Source organism: Molossus molossus, unplaced genomic scaffold (assembly GCF_014108415.1).
Source record: "Molossus molossus isolate mMolMol1 unplaced genomic scaffold, mMolMol1.p scaffold_m16_p_17, whole genome shotgun sequence".
In the NCBI taxonomy this organism is placed as follows: Eukaryota; Metazoa; Chordata; class Mammalia; order Chiroptera; family Molossidae; genus Molossus; species Molossus molossus.
In genome coordinates, this window is record NW_023425352.1 from 28,710,684 (window position 1) to 28,729,902 (window position 19,219).

Genomic DNA, 19,219 nt, shown 5'->3' on the forward strand with positions numbered 1-19,219 from the left:
TTTTGCTTCCTAGAAAGCAAAAACTTTTCTCTTGCCTGTAAGTAAAACTCTAAAAATAAACATGGCATTTTAGAAATTTTAATTTAACTAAACAGAGAATGTCGAAACTAAAATGTCTACAGAGGAAAAAGCCAACAAGCAGCAAGCCAATTCAGCTGCAAACTCTAAAAGGCTCAGGAACTGAGGTTATCAGGTATCTCTGAAAATGAGGGGTAACTAAAACTAGGATTGGTTGACAGTCTGTAAAAGGAGCAAATCTCCTCCCCTGTGCTTCCCTCAATGTGGAGGCACAGTCAGGAAAAGGAAGGTTAGGGATAAGGAGATAAGGCACCACACCAACAGCAGTGGCAATAAATAAAACTTTACAAATTGAATGGTGAAATCCAGCTACTCTCTTAGGAAGCTGGCAGCCAGCCTCATAAATCTCTGGTAGGAGATAAAAAGGTTCCTCCTCCCTGGGTAAGTTCATAGTTTCGAAGAAAAAAGACACAGAGATATACACATTTGGGAGCTAATACAATATAATATACTTGGATAAGACAGATTAAATGTTTATACTCAAAAAACAGATTGAACAAATACTTACATAACCAACATCAGGTCTGTAACATGTATATGCCCCTAAGATACTATGTAAGACATCATGATATGGGCCACCCTTCAGAGAGAAAAATGAAATGTCAAACTAAAAAAATTGTTTCCAAGTTAACTGTTAAATAACATGTTAATAAACTTTAGCATTTCCTAAATGACTAGTTTTAATTAGTATATTTAATCATTGTCAGAAATATTCTAAATACACTCTGTCAAGATGTTTCCTAAAGAACAAAAAAGTACCGGGGGCGGGGGGAAGAGGGAGAGAAACATCTGTAACAAAACAAACAAAAAGAGTAAAAAAATACTAAACAACAAAAAAGTCAAATAAACTCATTTGAGGGATATAAGCTATATAATTTATGTACATTTTTAAAGACTCTGGATTTGGTACAATAAGATTATAAGGAAAACAGATTGTTTGTTTGCTTATTTCTTTCATTAATTAATTAATTAATTAATTCATTCATTATTTTTAATCCTCACCTGAAAACATTTTTTCCATTTTCTGTTCAGATAGAGTGGGAGGAAGAGAGAGAGAGAGAAACATCGACGTGAAAGGGACACATCGAGTGGCTGCCACCCGCACAACCCAACCAGGGCCGGGGACAAACTGCAACTGAGGTAGGTGCCTTCAGCGGGAACCGAACCCGGGTCTCTCGGGACCGTAGGCTGATGCTCCAACCACTGAGCCAAACCGGCCAGGGCCAGATTGTTTCATTTTATATAATACAATTTCACAACAAAAGAAATGTCATCAAGCTACACTAAATTAATAATTTTTATCTGAATAAGAAAAAAATATCTCATTTTATCAGTCTAAAGTTAGAGAAATCCCATATATTAAAGATTTGAGTCAAATATAAAGTACATATAAAATGTAATTATTTCTCATAAAGTATAAGCAATTAAAAATATTTTTTTCAATTACAGTTGACATTCTATTATACTAGTTTTTGGTGTACAATATAGTGGTTAGACATTATATAACTTACAAAGTGATCTCCCCCAATAAGTCTAGCACCCACTGGCACGATACAGTTATTAAATACTATTGACTATATTCCCTATGCTGTATCTCTGTAAAAAACTTCTTAATACCCTCTGCACAACCCCCCCCCCCCCATTTCAATAGTAATTCTGAAAAATGTTTAAGTTTGGGGACAAATTCCTTTATATTTTAACAATTTATTAGGAAAAACTTTTAAAATTCAAAGATCTTACAGAATAAAACGTAAAACAAAGAAATTCACCTTAATGATAATTCATCAAGTACCTACAACATAAAATTATGATGTGCTATGTTAACAGCAATGTATTCAGTCAGTGGAATAAAATGATAAATTTTCCTACTAGTTTCACATTTTTTAAATATATAGTTCCCCAATAATTATAGTTTTGCCTTTTAAATAATAATAGCTATGAATTTAGAGAATCTGTTCACTTGGATTTTTTAAAAAGTAGTTAAAAACTGTTAGAAACCCTCACCTTCTGAAAGATGTAGAGAGATGGAAATGTACGGGATATGTCCAACTTAATTAATTCCAGACTGGCCTCCCGATCAGCAACAGATACACCTGTATTTGGCAGGTAAATACAGTTAAAATTATTACTTGGCCAAATCCAGTTCAATCTTGTAAACACAGAATGATCACATAGCATATAAGGAAAGTTAAAAGCTGAATAATCAAGAAATTTTAAAAAACGCCACATTGCTTTTGCTAGAACTTAGCAACTCTTCTGTGAAGAAAAATATTTATACATTTATCAGAAAGTTATATAGTGAAGAATTTCTACTAGTTTTTTTTTTTTTGTAGAAGGTAGTGTTTGTTGTTTTGTTTTATTTTAAATAGAGAGTATGTAGATTATCATTCCCACAATAGCTACTGGAAAAAAAATACATTTCAAATATTACATTTATTTAAAAAACTTTTTTTCTTTATTGATTTTTTTAGAGAGAGAGGAAGGGAGAGGGAGAGAGAGATAGAAACATTGATGAGAGAGACCATGTACTGGCTACCTCCTGCACACCCCCCACTGGGGATTGGGCCCACAATCTAGACATGTGCCATGACTGGGAATTGAAACGGTGATCTCTTGGTGAATGGGTTGACACTCAACCACTGAGCCACACTGGCCAGGCAAGTATCAAGTTTTTTTTAAAGAAAGGCATAAGAGCCCTGGCTGGTGTAGCTTTGTAGGTTGGGCATCATCCCATGCACCAAAAGGTTGCTGGTTCAATTCCCAATCAGGGCACAAGCCTGGGTTATGGCTTGATCCCCAGTAGGTAGTGTGCAAGAGGCAGCTGACTGATGTTTTGCTTTCACATTGGTGTATTTCTCTCTCCATCTCCCTTTTTCTCTCTATAAATCAATTTTTAAAAAAAATCTCAAAAAAAAAAAAGGCATAAGGGAGTTGTGTACACAGAGAGATCTAGAGAATTTAAATCCTAGAAAGAGAAGAGCCTTTCCTAGGTAAGTTGTACCAATGGTCATTTTTCTTTCTAGGACCATCCACCAAGTCTGCACATGGGCTCAGGATTGAGTGTGCCACAGAAAAAGGTACTTTGCTTGGGGAAAAAGAAACCAGAAGAACTTTCCAGGGACAAATAAGACTATGTGATAAAGCCTGAATGCACATCTGGTTTTGCCCTATGGGACTTTTGCTGAGTGCTAGCCTGGTATAGTGCAGAAAGCAGGGCAGAAAAGGCAGATTGAAATCATCCAAAATCACATGGTCCTGGAGAATGTCTCATTGAAGAAGGAGCCTGTAATCTAAATAGAACAGTTCTTCCCATTAAAAAATTTGAAACCCAAGATGAATTAAGTCTATCTAAAGCTGTAACCTTGCCCAGCCGGAATGGCTCAGTGGTTGAGCGTTGACCTCATTGTTTCAATTCCCAGTTAGGGCACATGGGCCTAATCTCCAGTGGGGGACACGCAGGAGGTGGCCAATCGATGTTCTCTCTCATCAATGTTCCCATCTCTCTCCCTCTCCTTTCCTCTCTCTCTAAAATCAATAAAATAAATAAATAAAGCTGCAACCTTGCCCCAGCCTAGCTCAGTTAACTGACTGAATTGAGGTGATAACCCAACTACCTAACAAAGAGCAAGCTCCCTCTGCAGGAAAGGCATCAGCTTCAGTTTAGACATTTTTCGTATATATGGCTGATATAAAGAACATATTAAAAAATATATAAAAACATATTTAAAAAAAAAAATGTCCAAAAACGTTTAATGACAACTGAAAGTTATAAACACCCAGGAAATAAGAAATCAGAAATTTAAATAGAACATTACTTTCATTAGAACAATTCTTCATTTATATTAATTTTTTTTTAATCCTCACCTGAGGATATTTTTCCATTGCTTTTTAGATAGAGTGGAAGGAAGACAGAGAGAGAGAAACCTCAATGTGAGAGAGACAGATCAATTGGTTGCTTCCCGGACGACACTCACTGGGGCTGGGGATCAAACCTGCAACCCAGGTACATGCCCTTGACCGGGAATTAAAACCGCGACCCTTCGGTCCATGGGCTGATGCTCTAACTGCTGAGCCAAACAGGCTAGGGCTACATTAAATTAATCTATACTAGAGTACAACTTTTACCACTTAATCATGAGAAAATATAAAAAACAAATGCTTAAATTTTTCATTCTTATACTTTCAATACTTCATAAAAATGAACATAAAAAGAATGATGCAACACCTACATCTTTATCTTTCGTTTCCCGCAAATAGCTAATATAGCTAACAGGGATGATACTTACATGAACCTTTGTCAAAATCAAGTCTTCTCTCTAACTTTGGTTAGTCAATTTTCCTCTCTCTACTGTTCACTTTTCTTTTTTTCAATTACAATTTATATTCAATATTATTTTACATTAGTTTCAGGTGTACTGTTTACTCTTCTCAAACAGAAAAAAAGAGTATTCAAGAATTTAACAGACTCGTTTACATACTAATAGAAAACCAGTATAAGATATGGATCAATTCTCTCTACTAAGCCATGTTCATCTTTATAGTTGTACTTACAGGCAAGAGAAGAGGGTTTGCTTTTTTTTTTTGTATGTACCCCTAGCGGGAACCGAATCTGGGACTCTCTGGTCTGCAGGCGGATGCTCCAACCTCTGAGCCAAACCGGCCAGGACAAGAGGGTTTACTTTCTACTGAGTAGAACAAATATAAGAAAAGTAACTGGCAAATGAATTTCCATTACTGAAGGACAAGAGATGATTGAACAGCCCTGGATGGTTTGGCTCAGGGGTTAGAGCGTTGGCCCGCAGACGAGGAGACCTGGGTTTAGTTTCCGCTAAGGGCACGTACTACCTTGGTTGCAGTTTGTCCCTGGCCCTGGTTGGGGTCGTGTGGGTAGCAACCAGTAGATGTTTCTCTCTCTTTCTTCCTCCCTCTCTCCTTCCTATTCTATCTGAAGATAAGTGCAAAAATGTCCTCGGGTGAGGATAAAAAAAAAAAGAGATGGTTGAACAAATTTACCTAAATTTAATAAATTATGACAACAGAAAAAATAATTTTTCCAAAATGATTAGGAAGCAAATTGATGAGATTGGAGGGAAAAAGGAGTATATGAGTGAATTAAATAAACAAAAATTAGTCATGATAAGAATTAAAACTAATATATTAGGGAGTGAGTGAAAGTCAATGAGAGGGGAGACAGGAGGTCACAAGTAAGATATAAAGATCATTTATCTTGCCCTGGCCGGTTTGGCTCAGCGGTTAGAGCATCAGTCTGCGGTCCAGAGAGACCTGGGTTCGGTTTCCACTAAGGGCACGTACCTCGGTTGCAGTTTGTCCACGGCCCTGGTTGGGTTGTGCGGGTGGCGACCACTCAATGTGTCCCTTTAATGTCGATGTCTGTCTCTCTCTCTCTCTCTCTTCCCCACTCTATCTGAACAAAAAATGGAAAAAATGTCCTTGGGTGAGGATAAAAAAAAAAAAAGATCATTTATCTTTAAGTTAAGAGTTGGCCTAAAATGCTTCACCCCATTAGTCTTGACTATTGTGATTTAAATCCTGGGCTCCGTGGAGAGTATTTTGTAAGCCAGTCAGAGAAAGACAAGTATCACATGATCTCACTTATTTGTGGAATATAATGAACAAAATAAGCTGACAAAATACATCCCAAGACATAGAAGTAGGGAACGGACTGACAAATCTCAGAGAAGAGGGGATGGGGTGGGGGAGTAGGAAGACATAAACCAAGAACTTACAAACATATATGAATAACCAATGACATAGACAACAGTGCGGGGTTGGATTTGGGGGGTGTGTGTCAGTGGGGGAAAAAAGGAAGGACATCTGTAATACTTTCAATGATAAAAAAACAAACAAACAAATCCTGGGCTCTAGATTCCAACAACCTGGGTTTACATCATGGCTTCACTGCTTACAAGTTAACTACTATGAGTTTCATTTTATATCATCCAGGAAAATACCACCTACTTAAAAAGTTATTAACATTAAATGAAATAATATATGTAGAACAATTCTATAGTTCCTGACACACGGTAAAAATCACACTATTATCTTCAGTGACTAGATTTTCATCCAGAAATTGTTAACAAAAAAGAATCATACCTTTTCTCTTCCACAAGGCAGTGGAGCAGCCTCCCCAGCAGATGAAGAGATATGGATCTTTGTAAAGACCCTGACTGGCAAGACCATCATCCTTGAGGTTGAGCCCAGTGACATCACTGAGAATGTCAAAGCTAAATTCCAAGACTAGGAGGGCATCCTGCCTCACCAGCAGTGTTTGATTTTTGTGAGCAACAGCTAGAGGATGGCCGCACTCTCTCAGACTGCAATATTCTCCACCCTGACCATGGTGCTTCTCTGCAGAAGCCCTTCCTCTGCCAGCTCTCCCAGAAGTACAACTGCATCAAGCTGCAAGTACTACACTGCCTGTACCCGCGTGCTGTAAACCGCTGCAAGAAGTGTGGCCACACTACAACCTGTACCCCAAGAAGAAGGTTAAATAAGGCCCCTACACCACCTCCTCCTCTAGCCTGCAGGGTGGCCTTCCCCCTGAACCCCATGGCCCAGGGGCCTCAGTAGAGTTTCCCTTTCACTGAAAATAATAATAATAATAATCACACCTTCTGTATCATTCTCTGAACTTGTTTCACTGAAGCTTTTCCACCGTTCTTTTGCTCTTGATAGGAAGATTTCATAAAGTTCTGGGGGGAAAAGAACAAAAATTCATAAATAGTAGGAAAGAAATACATTCACATATTTTTATTTTTACTCTTAAAAAAAAGATCCCTTACGTAGCTGGCATAAAAAATGTGGCAAATTGAAGTACTTGATTATACCAAAACTACTTATTACACACCAGAAAGATAGCAAATAAAAATATTCCACAGCAGCCATCCAAATAGTTACAATATAGAAGGTCTGTTCTGTATGAGGCAGGTAGAGACGCTTCTGCTAAAGGAGCCATTGTGGAATAGCAGAAAAATGATTTTTGGAGTCAGTCAGACCTATATTCAAATTCTAGCTCTGCCACTTACTACCTGTGGGACTTCAAGAAAGCTATTTTACAACTCTGGAACTTGGCTTTCTTCATCTATAAACTGGAGAAAAATAATACCTATTCATGGGTTACTAATGATTAAACAAGCTCATTTAGTTAAAGCTCCTTACAGACCCTCAATAAATGCTAGTTCTTGCTTCCTTTTCCTTTGAAACTGGTTTCTCCATTATGATACTGCTATCTAAAGCTACATAAACTTCGAGCAAAGGTTCACATACAAAAATCTCTACCCCTGTCTTTTACTTTAAGTGCCTGATAATCACTTTTTGAGACCACACTTTACACTTTCATGTGCAGGATCTCATTAAAACTTCAAGAACATAAAAACTGAGATTTTTCTCAATTCTCAAATTTTAATTGTCTTTACTTTCTAACTAACCATTATAGATATTTTTTAATTCTACCAAGAAAAAAAAAAAAGACAGAGGAACAACAAATATATATTTCTTGCCCAAACACCATTTATATTTTGCCCCAAATACCAAGAACATTTTTTTTGCTTCAATTAATCTTGTTTAAAAAGCATGTTTTAAAGGTAATACAGGTACAGAATTTTTTTTTAAATTTCAAAAAGTACAGAACAGTACAGAATAAAAAATAAATTTACTTCCCTCAGATGCAACTATGCTTACCAAAACTCTGAAGAAAATATGCATGCACCAGTACATACATATTTATCTTCATTTTTCAAAAAATACAAAGTAGCACCAAATTAATTATAGCACTGATCTGCAACTTGCTTATTATATTGAAAGTTGTTCCAGGTTAGTAGAATATGTCTGCTTTAGTTTATTTTTTAAAAACTGCACAGTATTCCAATGTATGATTGCACCATAATTAGTATTCTTATACTGCAAGAATCAGATTATTATAAAATAACTTAGTAGATATATTCCAAACGGATTATTCTGATCTCTTCTTCTTTCTGTTCACTTTTCATTATTACTAATGGTTTAGAAGGAAGAAATTAAAAAAGAAAGAAATCAAATTCAAAATTTCTATTATTTGTGCTTCACTTCATTTGGTATAAAATCTGGATATAAGTTTTAAATTTAGATATCTAATTTTTTTGCAGTTATCAGGAACTAAACTAAAGTTCAGACTTTTTATTTCAAACTGTTTCCAAGCCAGGTCCAGTTTCATTTTTATACTCAAATTTTAAAATTGTCTTGGAAGAAAATAGGCTCACCAAACAAATCTATCACCTCTAAAAGCTACAAAATTGATCCAACGATAAAACTGTGGTAATGCAATTCAAAACATCAAAGGACATCACTCCAGGTAAGATTTACAGTGCTTATCTATAAGAAGAAGACCTGCATCTTAATTCAATTTCTTGCTTGACTTTGTATGTTATATTTATTTTATTTTGAATCTACAACTGTAAAGCTTTGAAGCAGACTTAAAGGTGTATCACAGGGCCCTGGCTGATTTGGCTCAGCAGTTAGAGCACTGGCCTGTAGACCAAGGAGTCCCGGGTTCAAATCTAGCCATGGGCACATACCTTGGATGCAGTTTGTCCCCGGCCCTGGGGTTGTGTGGGAGGCAACCAGTTGATGATACATCGAGGTTTCTCTCTCTCTCTCTCTCTCCCTCCCTCCCACTCTATCTGAAGATGAATGGAAAGATATCCTCGGGTGAGGATTAAAAAAAAAAAAGGTGTATCATAGGAACAGAAAATACTTTATCAGTTTATACTTTGCTTTCTGATTTTCTGACAATGATGGTATTGTATATACTCTTGGCAAATTTCAATTTCACTATAGTTTTATACTCATTATCACACCCAAAAAAGTAAGAACAATTCTTTGAGATAACTAACAATCTTACCTCCATTTTACAGATGAAGAAAACTAAGACTTCTAGATGTTAAGTAATTTGCCCAAGGTTACAAACCTAATATTTAGTAGAACCAAGATATGAACCACATTTGACTGACGTTAGAACCCTTATTCTTAGTTACTATTCCTTAATGGTGATAAATTTCACGATTAAAACAAATATAATAGGTAAGGAGTTAAACTAGTATAGCTACTGAAAGTAAACAGGTTATCAAAAGTATATTTACTTATCAAAATTTAGCTTCCTTTCCACCACAAATGAAAGAGAGAATGAGTATCCATTCCATTCCTAAATACATAATTGTTTTTTTAGAGAAAACCTAAAATTACTTTGAAAATAAATGGCCCAGTTATTTCAAGGTTAAAGAAAACAACACATTTTGAGTACAATATCACAAAAGGTTAATACCAATTTAACCAATATTTCAATGTCTAAGTTATCAGGATACCTAACATTCTAAAGCCAACGTTCTCAAGAAAAAAATACTGCAAACAAAACAAAAACTTCAAATAGCCACCAATACTTCATCGCCTCATCTGTATGCAAAACCAATTCCTAACACTTTAAACAATTACATTATGTTCAACAATCCTTAATATTCGTGATTTTAATTATCTAATGGAAAGTTCTAACTATAATGTAAAAACATTTCCTTTTAATCTGTTCCGAGCACAGAAGGCTTAAAAGAAACCTTTGTTTTATTTGGAAAGAAGAGTTAAGTCATGTAGAATCTAACCTTTGCTAAGTTAACTTAAAAACTCTCAATTCTTCCTCTAAATTCTATTTAAAAAAAAAAAAAAAAAAAAAGTCCAGTTAAAACAAACATGTTCATTATGGGATACCTGTGTAAATCAATTTTAAAAATCATACATAATCATGTTTTTCAAAGTTGACATCACTTTTAGAACAAATATTTTTATTATAATTCTGTCCAGTTATATATAATGCAGATTACTGCAATGAACACCCTTACAAAAAAGCTTCTGCACCCAATTCTGATTATTTCCTTTAAGTAGATTCTTAGAACTGAAATGAACAGGTTAAAGGTTATGTGTTTTTTTTTTTGAGGCTCCTGATAAATCTAAATTATTTTCAGTCACAATTTATGTGGGTGATTCTCAGTCTTTTTTTTTTAATCCTCACCCGAGGACATTTTTCCATTTTTTGTTCAGATAGAGTGGGAGGGAGAGAGAGGAAGAGAGAGAGAGAGAAACATCGATATGAAAGGGACACACTGAGTGGCTGCCACTTGCACAACCCAACCAGGGCCAGGGACAAACCACAACTGCGGTACACGCCCTTAGCAGAAACCAAACTCGGGTCTCTCTGGACCACAGGCCGATGCTCTAACCGCTGAGCCAAACTGGCCAGGGCAATTCGCATTCTTTTTAATCACTTTTGATTCGAAAAGTAAACATATATGTCATTGATTGATTATCGCTAGAAAAATGGTTAAATTAAATATAGTACAGCCAAACTGGAATACAGTGCAGCTACAGTAGTATGCTTAAGACACTGTTGTATGTACTGACATGAAAGGATGTTCAGGAGAGATTATAGATTAAAGGCAAGCCACTGAATAATCTCAGGGCATAAACTCCTTTTTGTTTAAAAGAAAGATAAAGAGAAGCCTAAAAAATTATCATATGTAGAAACACATTTTTTTATGTGCACAGATAAAAGATCTGAAAGAATATCCACCTAATTGCTTACTTGTACTTACAAGTAGGATCAAAAGCCAGAATTTGTGTGGAAGAGGAAGAAACATACAGTTTATACTTTACTGGTGCTTGACTCCTTTACAATAAATATATTAAGTAATAGTAACAATATATTATTTATATTATCTCTAACTCTTTTTTTTTTTTAACCATATAAACAAGAATGAACTGCTTTTTATTGCTGCAAGGTATAAACAGAACACATAAGTAGGGGTGGGGGCAGGATATGCGATTAAATCCCACTATGTTGGGGCGGGGCGGGGCTTCATTGGTCACCGTAGTTTCAGCATTGGAAATTCGAAGGTGAACCAATACACTTCTTGGAAGATAAATTTCCCTTTCCAGAAAAGGCCATGACATCTTTTACTTGTGCCACAAAATATACAAAAATAAGTGATGAACTATTTCAAACATTTGTTCAACTGAAGTTTCTTTTTTCTAATTGAATTTATTGGAATGACATTGGTTAACAAAATTATATAGGTTTCAGGTGTACCATTCTATAGTACCTGATCTGTATATTGTATTGTGTTCACTGTCCCAAGTTCCCTGTCTTTGTATAGGCTGCCATTGTATAGCATTATTATTATTACTCAGACCTATGTAGTACCTTTTATTATTAACTATTTTACATTTCCTCCATTTGATATTATCCTAATTTTATTTTTTTATCCTCACCTGAGGACATTTTTCCATTTTTTGTTCAGGTAGAGTGGGAGGGAGAGACAGAGAGAGAAACATCGACGTGAAAGGGACACATCGAGTGGCTGCCACCCTCACGACCAACCAGGGCCAGGGACAAACTGCAACTGAGGTACGTTTCCTTAGCAGGAACCGCACCCGGGACTCTCTGGATGGCAGGCTAACGCTCTAACCGCTGAGCCAAACCGGCCAGGGCTGTTTAAATTTTTAAACTTCATCCAAACTACTCTACATTTTACTTCTATCCTTCAAAGTTTCAAGAAACTTAATAAAATAAAACAAGTCTTCTTTTTGTTTTTTAAACTTTAAAAATTTCAAAATCCAAAGAACTGGTTTGAGTAGAGATGTAGAAAAAGAAATATCTAGCCTTTCCCCAATATTCATGTTTTTGTTTTTAATAAAGGGGAAACCTTTCCACAATTAGACTATCTCATGTTTTTCCAAATATATATATATTCTGTTACCTAGAATCCCAGAAGTTTTTGCAGTTATCTATAATAAAGATATTTGGATGTCAAAAATATTATTGATGGTTGTAAACTAAAGGAAAACCCACAAATCTTATTTTGATAATATGAAATATAATAAACAAAATCAAGCAGGTTTTAGAGGGGGATGGTGAATGAAACACATTCTTAAGATGACATTGTACATGGTAATGCCTTTTTAAATGGCTAATCTACTAATCTGCTTTGTAACTCTGGAGATGGCTACCTGTATGTGTGGGAGTAACTGAATATAGAATACAAACCAGGAGTGATATTTAGTTCATTTCCTACAGCTAGACTCCAAACTTTCCCACGAACACTAGGGGGCAATCCCTGCCACCACAATTCTCGAACTCTTCTCGTACTACGCCTAGAATTAAAGGGGGAGAAAAAAGGAGAAAGTTACTTTTTACACCAAAAAATACTAGCTGCATCATGGTTTACCTACATTTATGGCCAAGTGACTGAATGAATTTTTTTTAATTGTTGAAAATATTACAGCTGCCCCCCCCCCCAATGATTTTAAAGAACACTGAAAGTTAAGTATATGATGCCTTCTTTCCATTGGGTTCATGTTTGTAGTAAAAAAAAAAAAGGCGTAAAAAATATATAGCACCCTAAAGAGAGAACTGCAGTTTAAAGGGAACTGCCTTCTATGGCTGCCATTTATACTGATAAAATGAAAGAATAAAAAATATATGATGATTATGAAAAAACAGGATAAAAGGAACATAAAAATCTGTTGTTAATTCAGTACTCAAAAGAAAATGATGAAGTATTTATTATGGGTAAGGCCCTAGTCTTTGAGAGGCAATGTAGTCTGCTTAAAGAGTGTGGGCTTTAGAGTCAGATAGACCTGAGTTCAAATCTGATTAACCATTCATTAATTGTATAACCTTGGGCAAATCACTTAACCTGTCTGACGTGGAGCTTCCTTATAAAATAAGTGGGAGTAAAGGTTGTAAGAATCAAATGATCACTTATGTAAAGAGCCTAATATAATATCTGTCACATTGTCCAATATTCAACAAATTCCTAATGCATATCCTATACTAGGCATTACAGAAGACATCTCCTACCCGCCAGTCTAGAGGGAAGATAAGGCATGTACAAAAATATTATACGAGACAAAGTAAAGCAAGAAATATGTTAGTCTTGAAGTATAATAGGACATTACAGAAGGAAAACATCATATATTTTATGATGTTTATATACATATATATATACACATACCACATTCTCTTGATTATGAGAGAAACATATTAAAAGTCACTTTTATATTTATCATGTAATAATTGCATCTTGTAATGAATATATATAAGATTTAGTATTTTCTTTGCAAAAACCGGCTATGACATCAATAGTGCATCTTACAATAGATTTATACGTTAGAATTAAGAAAATATGTTAACTAAGGAAAAATTAAAAGTTTCATGAATCAACTAGCATTTCAAATGGGACTCAAAGAATAGGGAAGATTCTGGCAGGCATAGAGGGTGGTCAGTAAGAAAGAAGGTATTAGAAATTGAGGGTTTTATAAAAGCAAAGACACAGAGAAAAGAAAATTTCAGACACTGCTTAACAGTATAACTTAGCCAAAGAATAAGCTACATGGTAGAGATAATAAAAATAGAGAATTGGAAACATGAGATCTTTGGAGAAAGACTGGAATTTAGGAAAAGTCTGCTTACTTACATTACTTCCCAATTGGGCAGTATTTCATTGATCCAAATTACCATTGCATTTGCAATATTTTCTTCTTGTTTAAATCTTTCTTTCATTATTTTTTTCCTTTTGTGTGCTTCTTTAATTTCTGTTTTAGACAAGTAAGAATTATTTTAAAACAAAAGAGCTAGATCAAAACTCCCTTCTCCTTCTACCTAAGCCTACAAAAGAGGCTTTTTCAAAAAGAATACACTAACAAAAGGAAGGAAGAAAAAAAAGGGAGAGAGGAGAGGAAGAAAAGAAAGGGGAAGAGAGAAGGAGGTAAAAAGAGAAAGAAAATAAATTTGATTAATGTAATTTTAAAATAACATCTCCTATTCTACAAAATGGTACAAAGGCCAGAAAAAACATTTACAAAGATTACAGTATCACATATTCTATTTATATTTAATGAAATGAAATTTGCCATGAATTAACTATGCAAAAAATAAACAACCGTGAGCAACTAACCAATACTCTTTTTTCATACAAAGGGTTTATGAACTTCTTCACATAAAACCATGTGACATTAAAAACCGAAAATGATGTTTCACTTCACTAATTAGATTAAAAATTTTAAGTCCCCCTAATACACACGCACAAAACAGAAGTCACAGTTTCAGAAGAGATGCCTCAAAAATAGAGAAGTGAAATATACACACACACACCCCACACACATAAAAATAAAATTTTAGGACCGGTGGGGACTTCACAGATCAGCTAGCTAAAGTGTTTTCTAAGTTGTTTCACATATGCATTAGGAACTATCTTAAGGGGCAAGCAAGAACCCAAGTATGACAGATCCACTTCTTAAAATTTGTTTTATTTATTCAGATGTTATGTCAGATTTCTCTGGAGAAGGTGCCACTGCTTTAAAAAATTTTAAAAACCAGTGTTGCCCTGGCCGGTTTGGCTCAGCGGTTAGAGCGTCGGCCTGCGGTCCTGAGAGACCCGGGTTCGGTTCCCGCTAAGGGCACGTACCTCGGTTGCAGTTTGTCCCCGGCTCTGGTTGGTCGTGCGGGTGGCAGCCACTCGATGTGTCCCTTTCACATCGATGTTTCTCTCTCTCTCTCTGTTCCTCTCTCTCCCTCCCACTCTACCTGAACGAAAAATGGAAAAATATCCTCGGGTGAGGATAAAAAAAAAAAAAAAAACCAGTGTTGGTGGAGGGACCTGAAAGTCTGCATCTAGTTGACCTGCCCCCACACCCCTTTTTCAGATGAGAAAATTAACATTAGGTCTACTCAGAGTGTTACATCCAGGTAGTGTCAAACAGGATTAAAGCTGTGACCTTTTGATTTCCCAATTCACTGTTACTGCTATCATATCATGTTCTTAGGATTATCTACTTATCAGTAACTATCTAAACTATAAATTAAATATTAAAGACATTGTTGAGAGTCAAAATTCACTGGATATGTTAGAAAGATTTCAAATTCTGTATAAAAAAATAAATTCAACCAATGTTTAAATAATCGGGACTTTATTAATTAATTAATTGTTAGTTAATCCTCACCTAAGGATACTTTTTCCATTGATTTTGAGAGAGTAGAAGGGAGGGGGAAAGAGAGAGAAACATTGATGTGAGACACACTGATTGGTTGCCTCCTACAACCCAGGTACGTGCCCTTGATTGGGACTCAAACCCATGACCCTTTGGTCCATGGGCCAATGCTCTAACCACTAAGCAAACCGGCCAGGGCTAATTAGGCCTTTATTTTATTAGCTTAATTAGGCCTTTTAGAAAGATATAACTGGCCTTAAAGGTTTACTATAAGAATTAAATTCATTCCTCGCTTCCCCTCCTCCCTGCTCCCCTGGTCCCCTATCCCTGAGGCCATTTGTATAAATAAATTTTTAATAAAGAATTAAATTCATTTCCAAAATACTACCACAAAATAGAACAGTATACTATTATAACATTCCATTCACTTAAGTTAAGAAAAAACCATCAATTGTTTAAAAAGAGCATCCATCGCCCTGGTCAGTTTGGCTCAGTGGTCAGAGTGTCAGCCCACGAACCAATGAGTTGCGGGTTCAATTCTGGTCAAGGGCACATTACCTCGGTTGCAGTTCATCCTGGGCCCTGGTCAGGTCGTGTGGGAGGCAATCAGTCAATGTATCTCTCTCACATCGATGTTTCTCTCTTTCTCCCTCCCACTCTATCTGATGATAAATGGAAAAATATCCTTAGGTGAGAATTTTTTTTAAAAGCATATGTCAAAAAGTGTGTGTGACACCTACACACATAGCTGTGTAATATTTTCTAAAAATATATCCTGAACTAACAGTGCTTACTAAATAAACACTGTTAAATTATCCTTACGTTATACTTTTTGGTCGAAGGATAGAATGAATGAATAAATGTGTGAATTTATGCACACAAGAATACACATTTATGTGCCTGTCCACATAATACAACTGGGACTCTACAGAGACTCCATTAAGTCACAAAAGCATATTTTAATTTCAAATCATATTCTCAAGGCCATATAAGAAGAAGTTATCGTAAAGCGTTAAAATTATTAAATTATAAGATATCAAAAGCCTAAGAAGTGTGTAAGAAGTGAATTTCATGAATAAATTCATAAATATCTTCATTTATAAGTTAAGTAGTCCAAGATTTATGACTGTGATTACAAGATCTCTCATTTGTCTGCTGCCTTTCTCCTCATATTAGTTTTGTAAAAATACTTACAGAAGGACTATGATCCTAGTATGACATTTTATTTCCCTTTAAGAACAAATATAGTTTTAAAAATGAGAAATCACCATCACCATAAAGACCTCATCAATTTCACCATCCACCTTCCTGTTGAAACTCAGTAAATTAAATTTACCAACTGGAGTTAAATTTTATACCTCGTTTTTTAGCCTCAGCCACCATCTCATCATATTCTTGTCGGTGACGTAGAGCTTCTTCCACAGATTTGGCAGGAAGATTTCTGGGGGAAAAAAATTTAAGTCAATTTTTAGAAGACTAACTTTTAAATGTACTAACTTATTTTTAATAGCGAAATGAGGTGAGGCAAGAATTTCTAGCCTCACTTTATTTCATACATTAAGAAAGTAAAAGGTTGGTCCAACCGGTGTGGCTCAGTGGTTGAGCATTGACCCATGCACTGAGAGGTCGCTGGCTGGATTCCCAGTCAGGACACATGCCCAGGTGTGAACCTGATCCCTGGAGGGGGCTTACAGGAGGCGACCAATTGATGTTCTCTGTCATCGATGTTTCTATCTCTCTCTTCCTCTCACTTCTTCTCTAAAATCAATAAAGTAAAAAATAAATAAATTTTTTTTTAAAGAAAGTAAAAGGTCGAATAGAAATCTGCAGTTTAGAAAAGAACCAGAATATTTGTTATATATGTTATATATACTTATGTCATATATATATGGTTATGCATCATTTTTGAATGTCAAATTTTAGTCAATATTTCTAGGTTATCTGTTAAACCTACTATACATATTTAAAAAAAATAATTAAAAAAAATATTTTAAAAACTTATTTTAGAGAGGAAAGGGGGAAGTGAGAGACATCAATGAGAGAGAACTCTGACTGGCCACTTCCTGTATGCTCCCCACCAGGGATTGGGCCCACAAACTTGGACATGTGCCCTGACCGAGAATCAAACCGGCGACCCCTTGGTGCATGGGTCGATGCTCAACCAGTGAGCTATACCAGCTGAGCACTACAGTTTATTTTTCTAAGTCAAGTTTTTGGAGGTATAATTTACAGGGGATAAAATGAATGAATATATTGTTAGAATATGGTTTGATGAGTTTTGACAATTTTATAAGCGTTTGCAATCAACATACCAAGCAAGATACAGAACATTCCCAATATTCCAGAGTTTCCTAATGACCCTTTGCACTCAATACTTACCCACCTCCTACCTTAAGCAAACACATCTGTGATTTCTATGACTATACATTAGTTGTCTTTTTTTTTTTGGTAATGATTGTTGATGATAGATCATTATGTGATTCTTTTATTTTTTCCTTATTAATATTACAAAGATCGAGATAGAAACGACTGGCCGCCTGCTACATGCCTGCCCCACTGGGGATCAGGCCCACAACCTGGGCATGTGCCGTGACTAGGAATCGAACTGGCAACCTCTTGGTGCATGGGTCAATGCTCAACCACTGAGCCACAACGGCCAGGCTAGTTGGTTAACTTTTAAAGAGTTTCACAAAGATTGCTTTTGGTCTGGCTTCTTTTGCTCAGCATATTAAAAAAATTCACCCATGCTGTTCTGTGTATTACTAATGCATTCCTTTTAATTGGTGAGTAGTGTTCCATTTATCCATATGGATGAACATTTAGATTTTCCAGTTTGGGGCCACTATAAATAAAGCTACTATAAATATTTATTTCAAGTCTTGTGTGGGAATCCGCCTTCATTTCTCTATGGGAAAATACCTAGAATTCCTGGGTCACATGGTAAGTGCAGGTATACTTTTATAACAAACTGCTTTGCACTTTTAGAGTTTTAAGACAATGTTATGAATAAAAATTTGATAATCAGTTGATCACTTGCCTATACTATATTTTGATTTATAAAATTAATGGCTTCACAGTGATATATATATATATAATTATGCAAAAAGAAATATATTTAAGTATTATCACATATTCAAATGTATCATAATAATGTCTGGTTTTGGGAGTCAGTTTTTCTCTTTTTTTTGGTTAATCCTCACCCAAGGATATGAATATTTTTCCACTGATTTTTAGATAGAGTGGAAGAAAGGGAGGGGGGGGAGAGAGAGAGAGAGAGTCATTGATATGAGCGAGACACATCGATTTGACTGTCTCCTGCACAACCCCAACCAGTGCCAGGGATGGAACCTGTAACCCAGGTATGTGGGCTTGACAGGGAATCAAACCCTCAACCCTTTAGCATGTGGGCTGGCGCTCTGAACTGCTGAGCTGAACCAGCCAGGGTTACAGTCAGTTTTTAAAATTATTTTCAACATGTTAGGGTAAGGAAAGGTGCGTGATAAACTTTCAAATTATACGTTGTACCTCTTCCTCTCCTCTCAAGAAAGGCAGATTCTTCAGGTATGTTGTAGCAGGGATGAATAATGATTAAGACTGCTGCTTCAGACCATAATAAAATAAGAGGGACCAGGTTTACCCTCACCTTAATTTAAAAAATGAACAAAATATTTTAAACCACAGTGTTTAGACACTGGACAACAGGCAGTAGAAGGCAATGACTGTTATGAGAAAGGAAACAAACACAAAGTAAGCCTTCAAGTGCCTGAACTTTACAGCCTGGAGTTTCCAGGTCTCAGTGCTGGAAAGGCAGTATGTAAACAGTCTGGAGTTAGAAAGTCTGAGACAGCTAGACCTTGAAGATCAGAGTACCAGAGAGAAAGAAGTACAGAGAATTCCTTTGAAGTCTCTGTTTGAGTACTGATCTATGTATCTGTGTGATTAAACTATGATAGCCAGGGAAAGAAACACCAGAAAGGAATAGGTAGAACATTCTCAAAGATCACATTGGACCAGCAACAGTGAAAAGATCTCCTAATAGATAGGGTATCAGGTGGAATCCTTAGAGTATTGATTCAGTAGTAAGGATAAATTAGCCACTAGCCACATGTAG

General features: G+C 35.8%; 1 protein-coding gene across 1 annotated transcript in view; it reads right to left on the reverse strand.

Moving 5' to 3' along the window:
* Positions 1-19,219, reverse strand: part of TBC1D12 (TBC1 domain family member 12) — a 99,478-nt gene that overhangs the window by 6,594 nt on the left and 73,665 nt on the right. Inside the window, exons 4-9 of the mRNA XM_036265030.1 lie at positions 16,467-16,549; positions 13,596-13,713; positions 12,164-12,270; positions 6,711-6,791; positions 2,083-2,171; positions 587-658 (exon numbers count right to left, since the gene is read on the reverse strand). Of these exons, the coding sequence (XP_036120923.1) occupies positions 587-658; positions 2,083-2,171; positions 6,711-6,791; positions 12,164-12,270; positions 13,596-13,713; positions 16,467-16,549 (550 nt within the window). The remainder of the gene's footprint in view (positions 1-586; positions 659-2,082; positions 2,172-6,710; positions 6,792-12,163; positions 12,271-13,595; positions 13,714-16,466; positions 16,550-19,219) is intronic.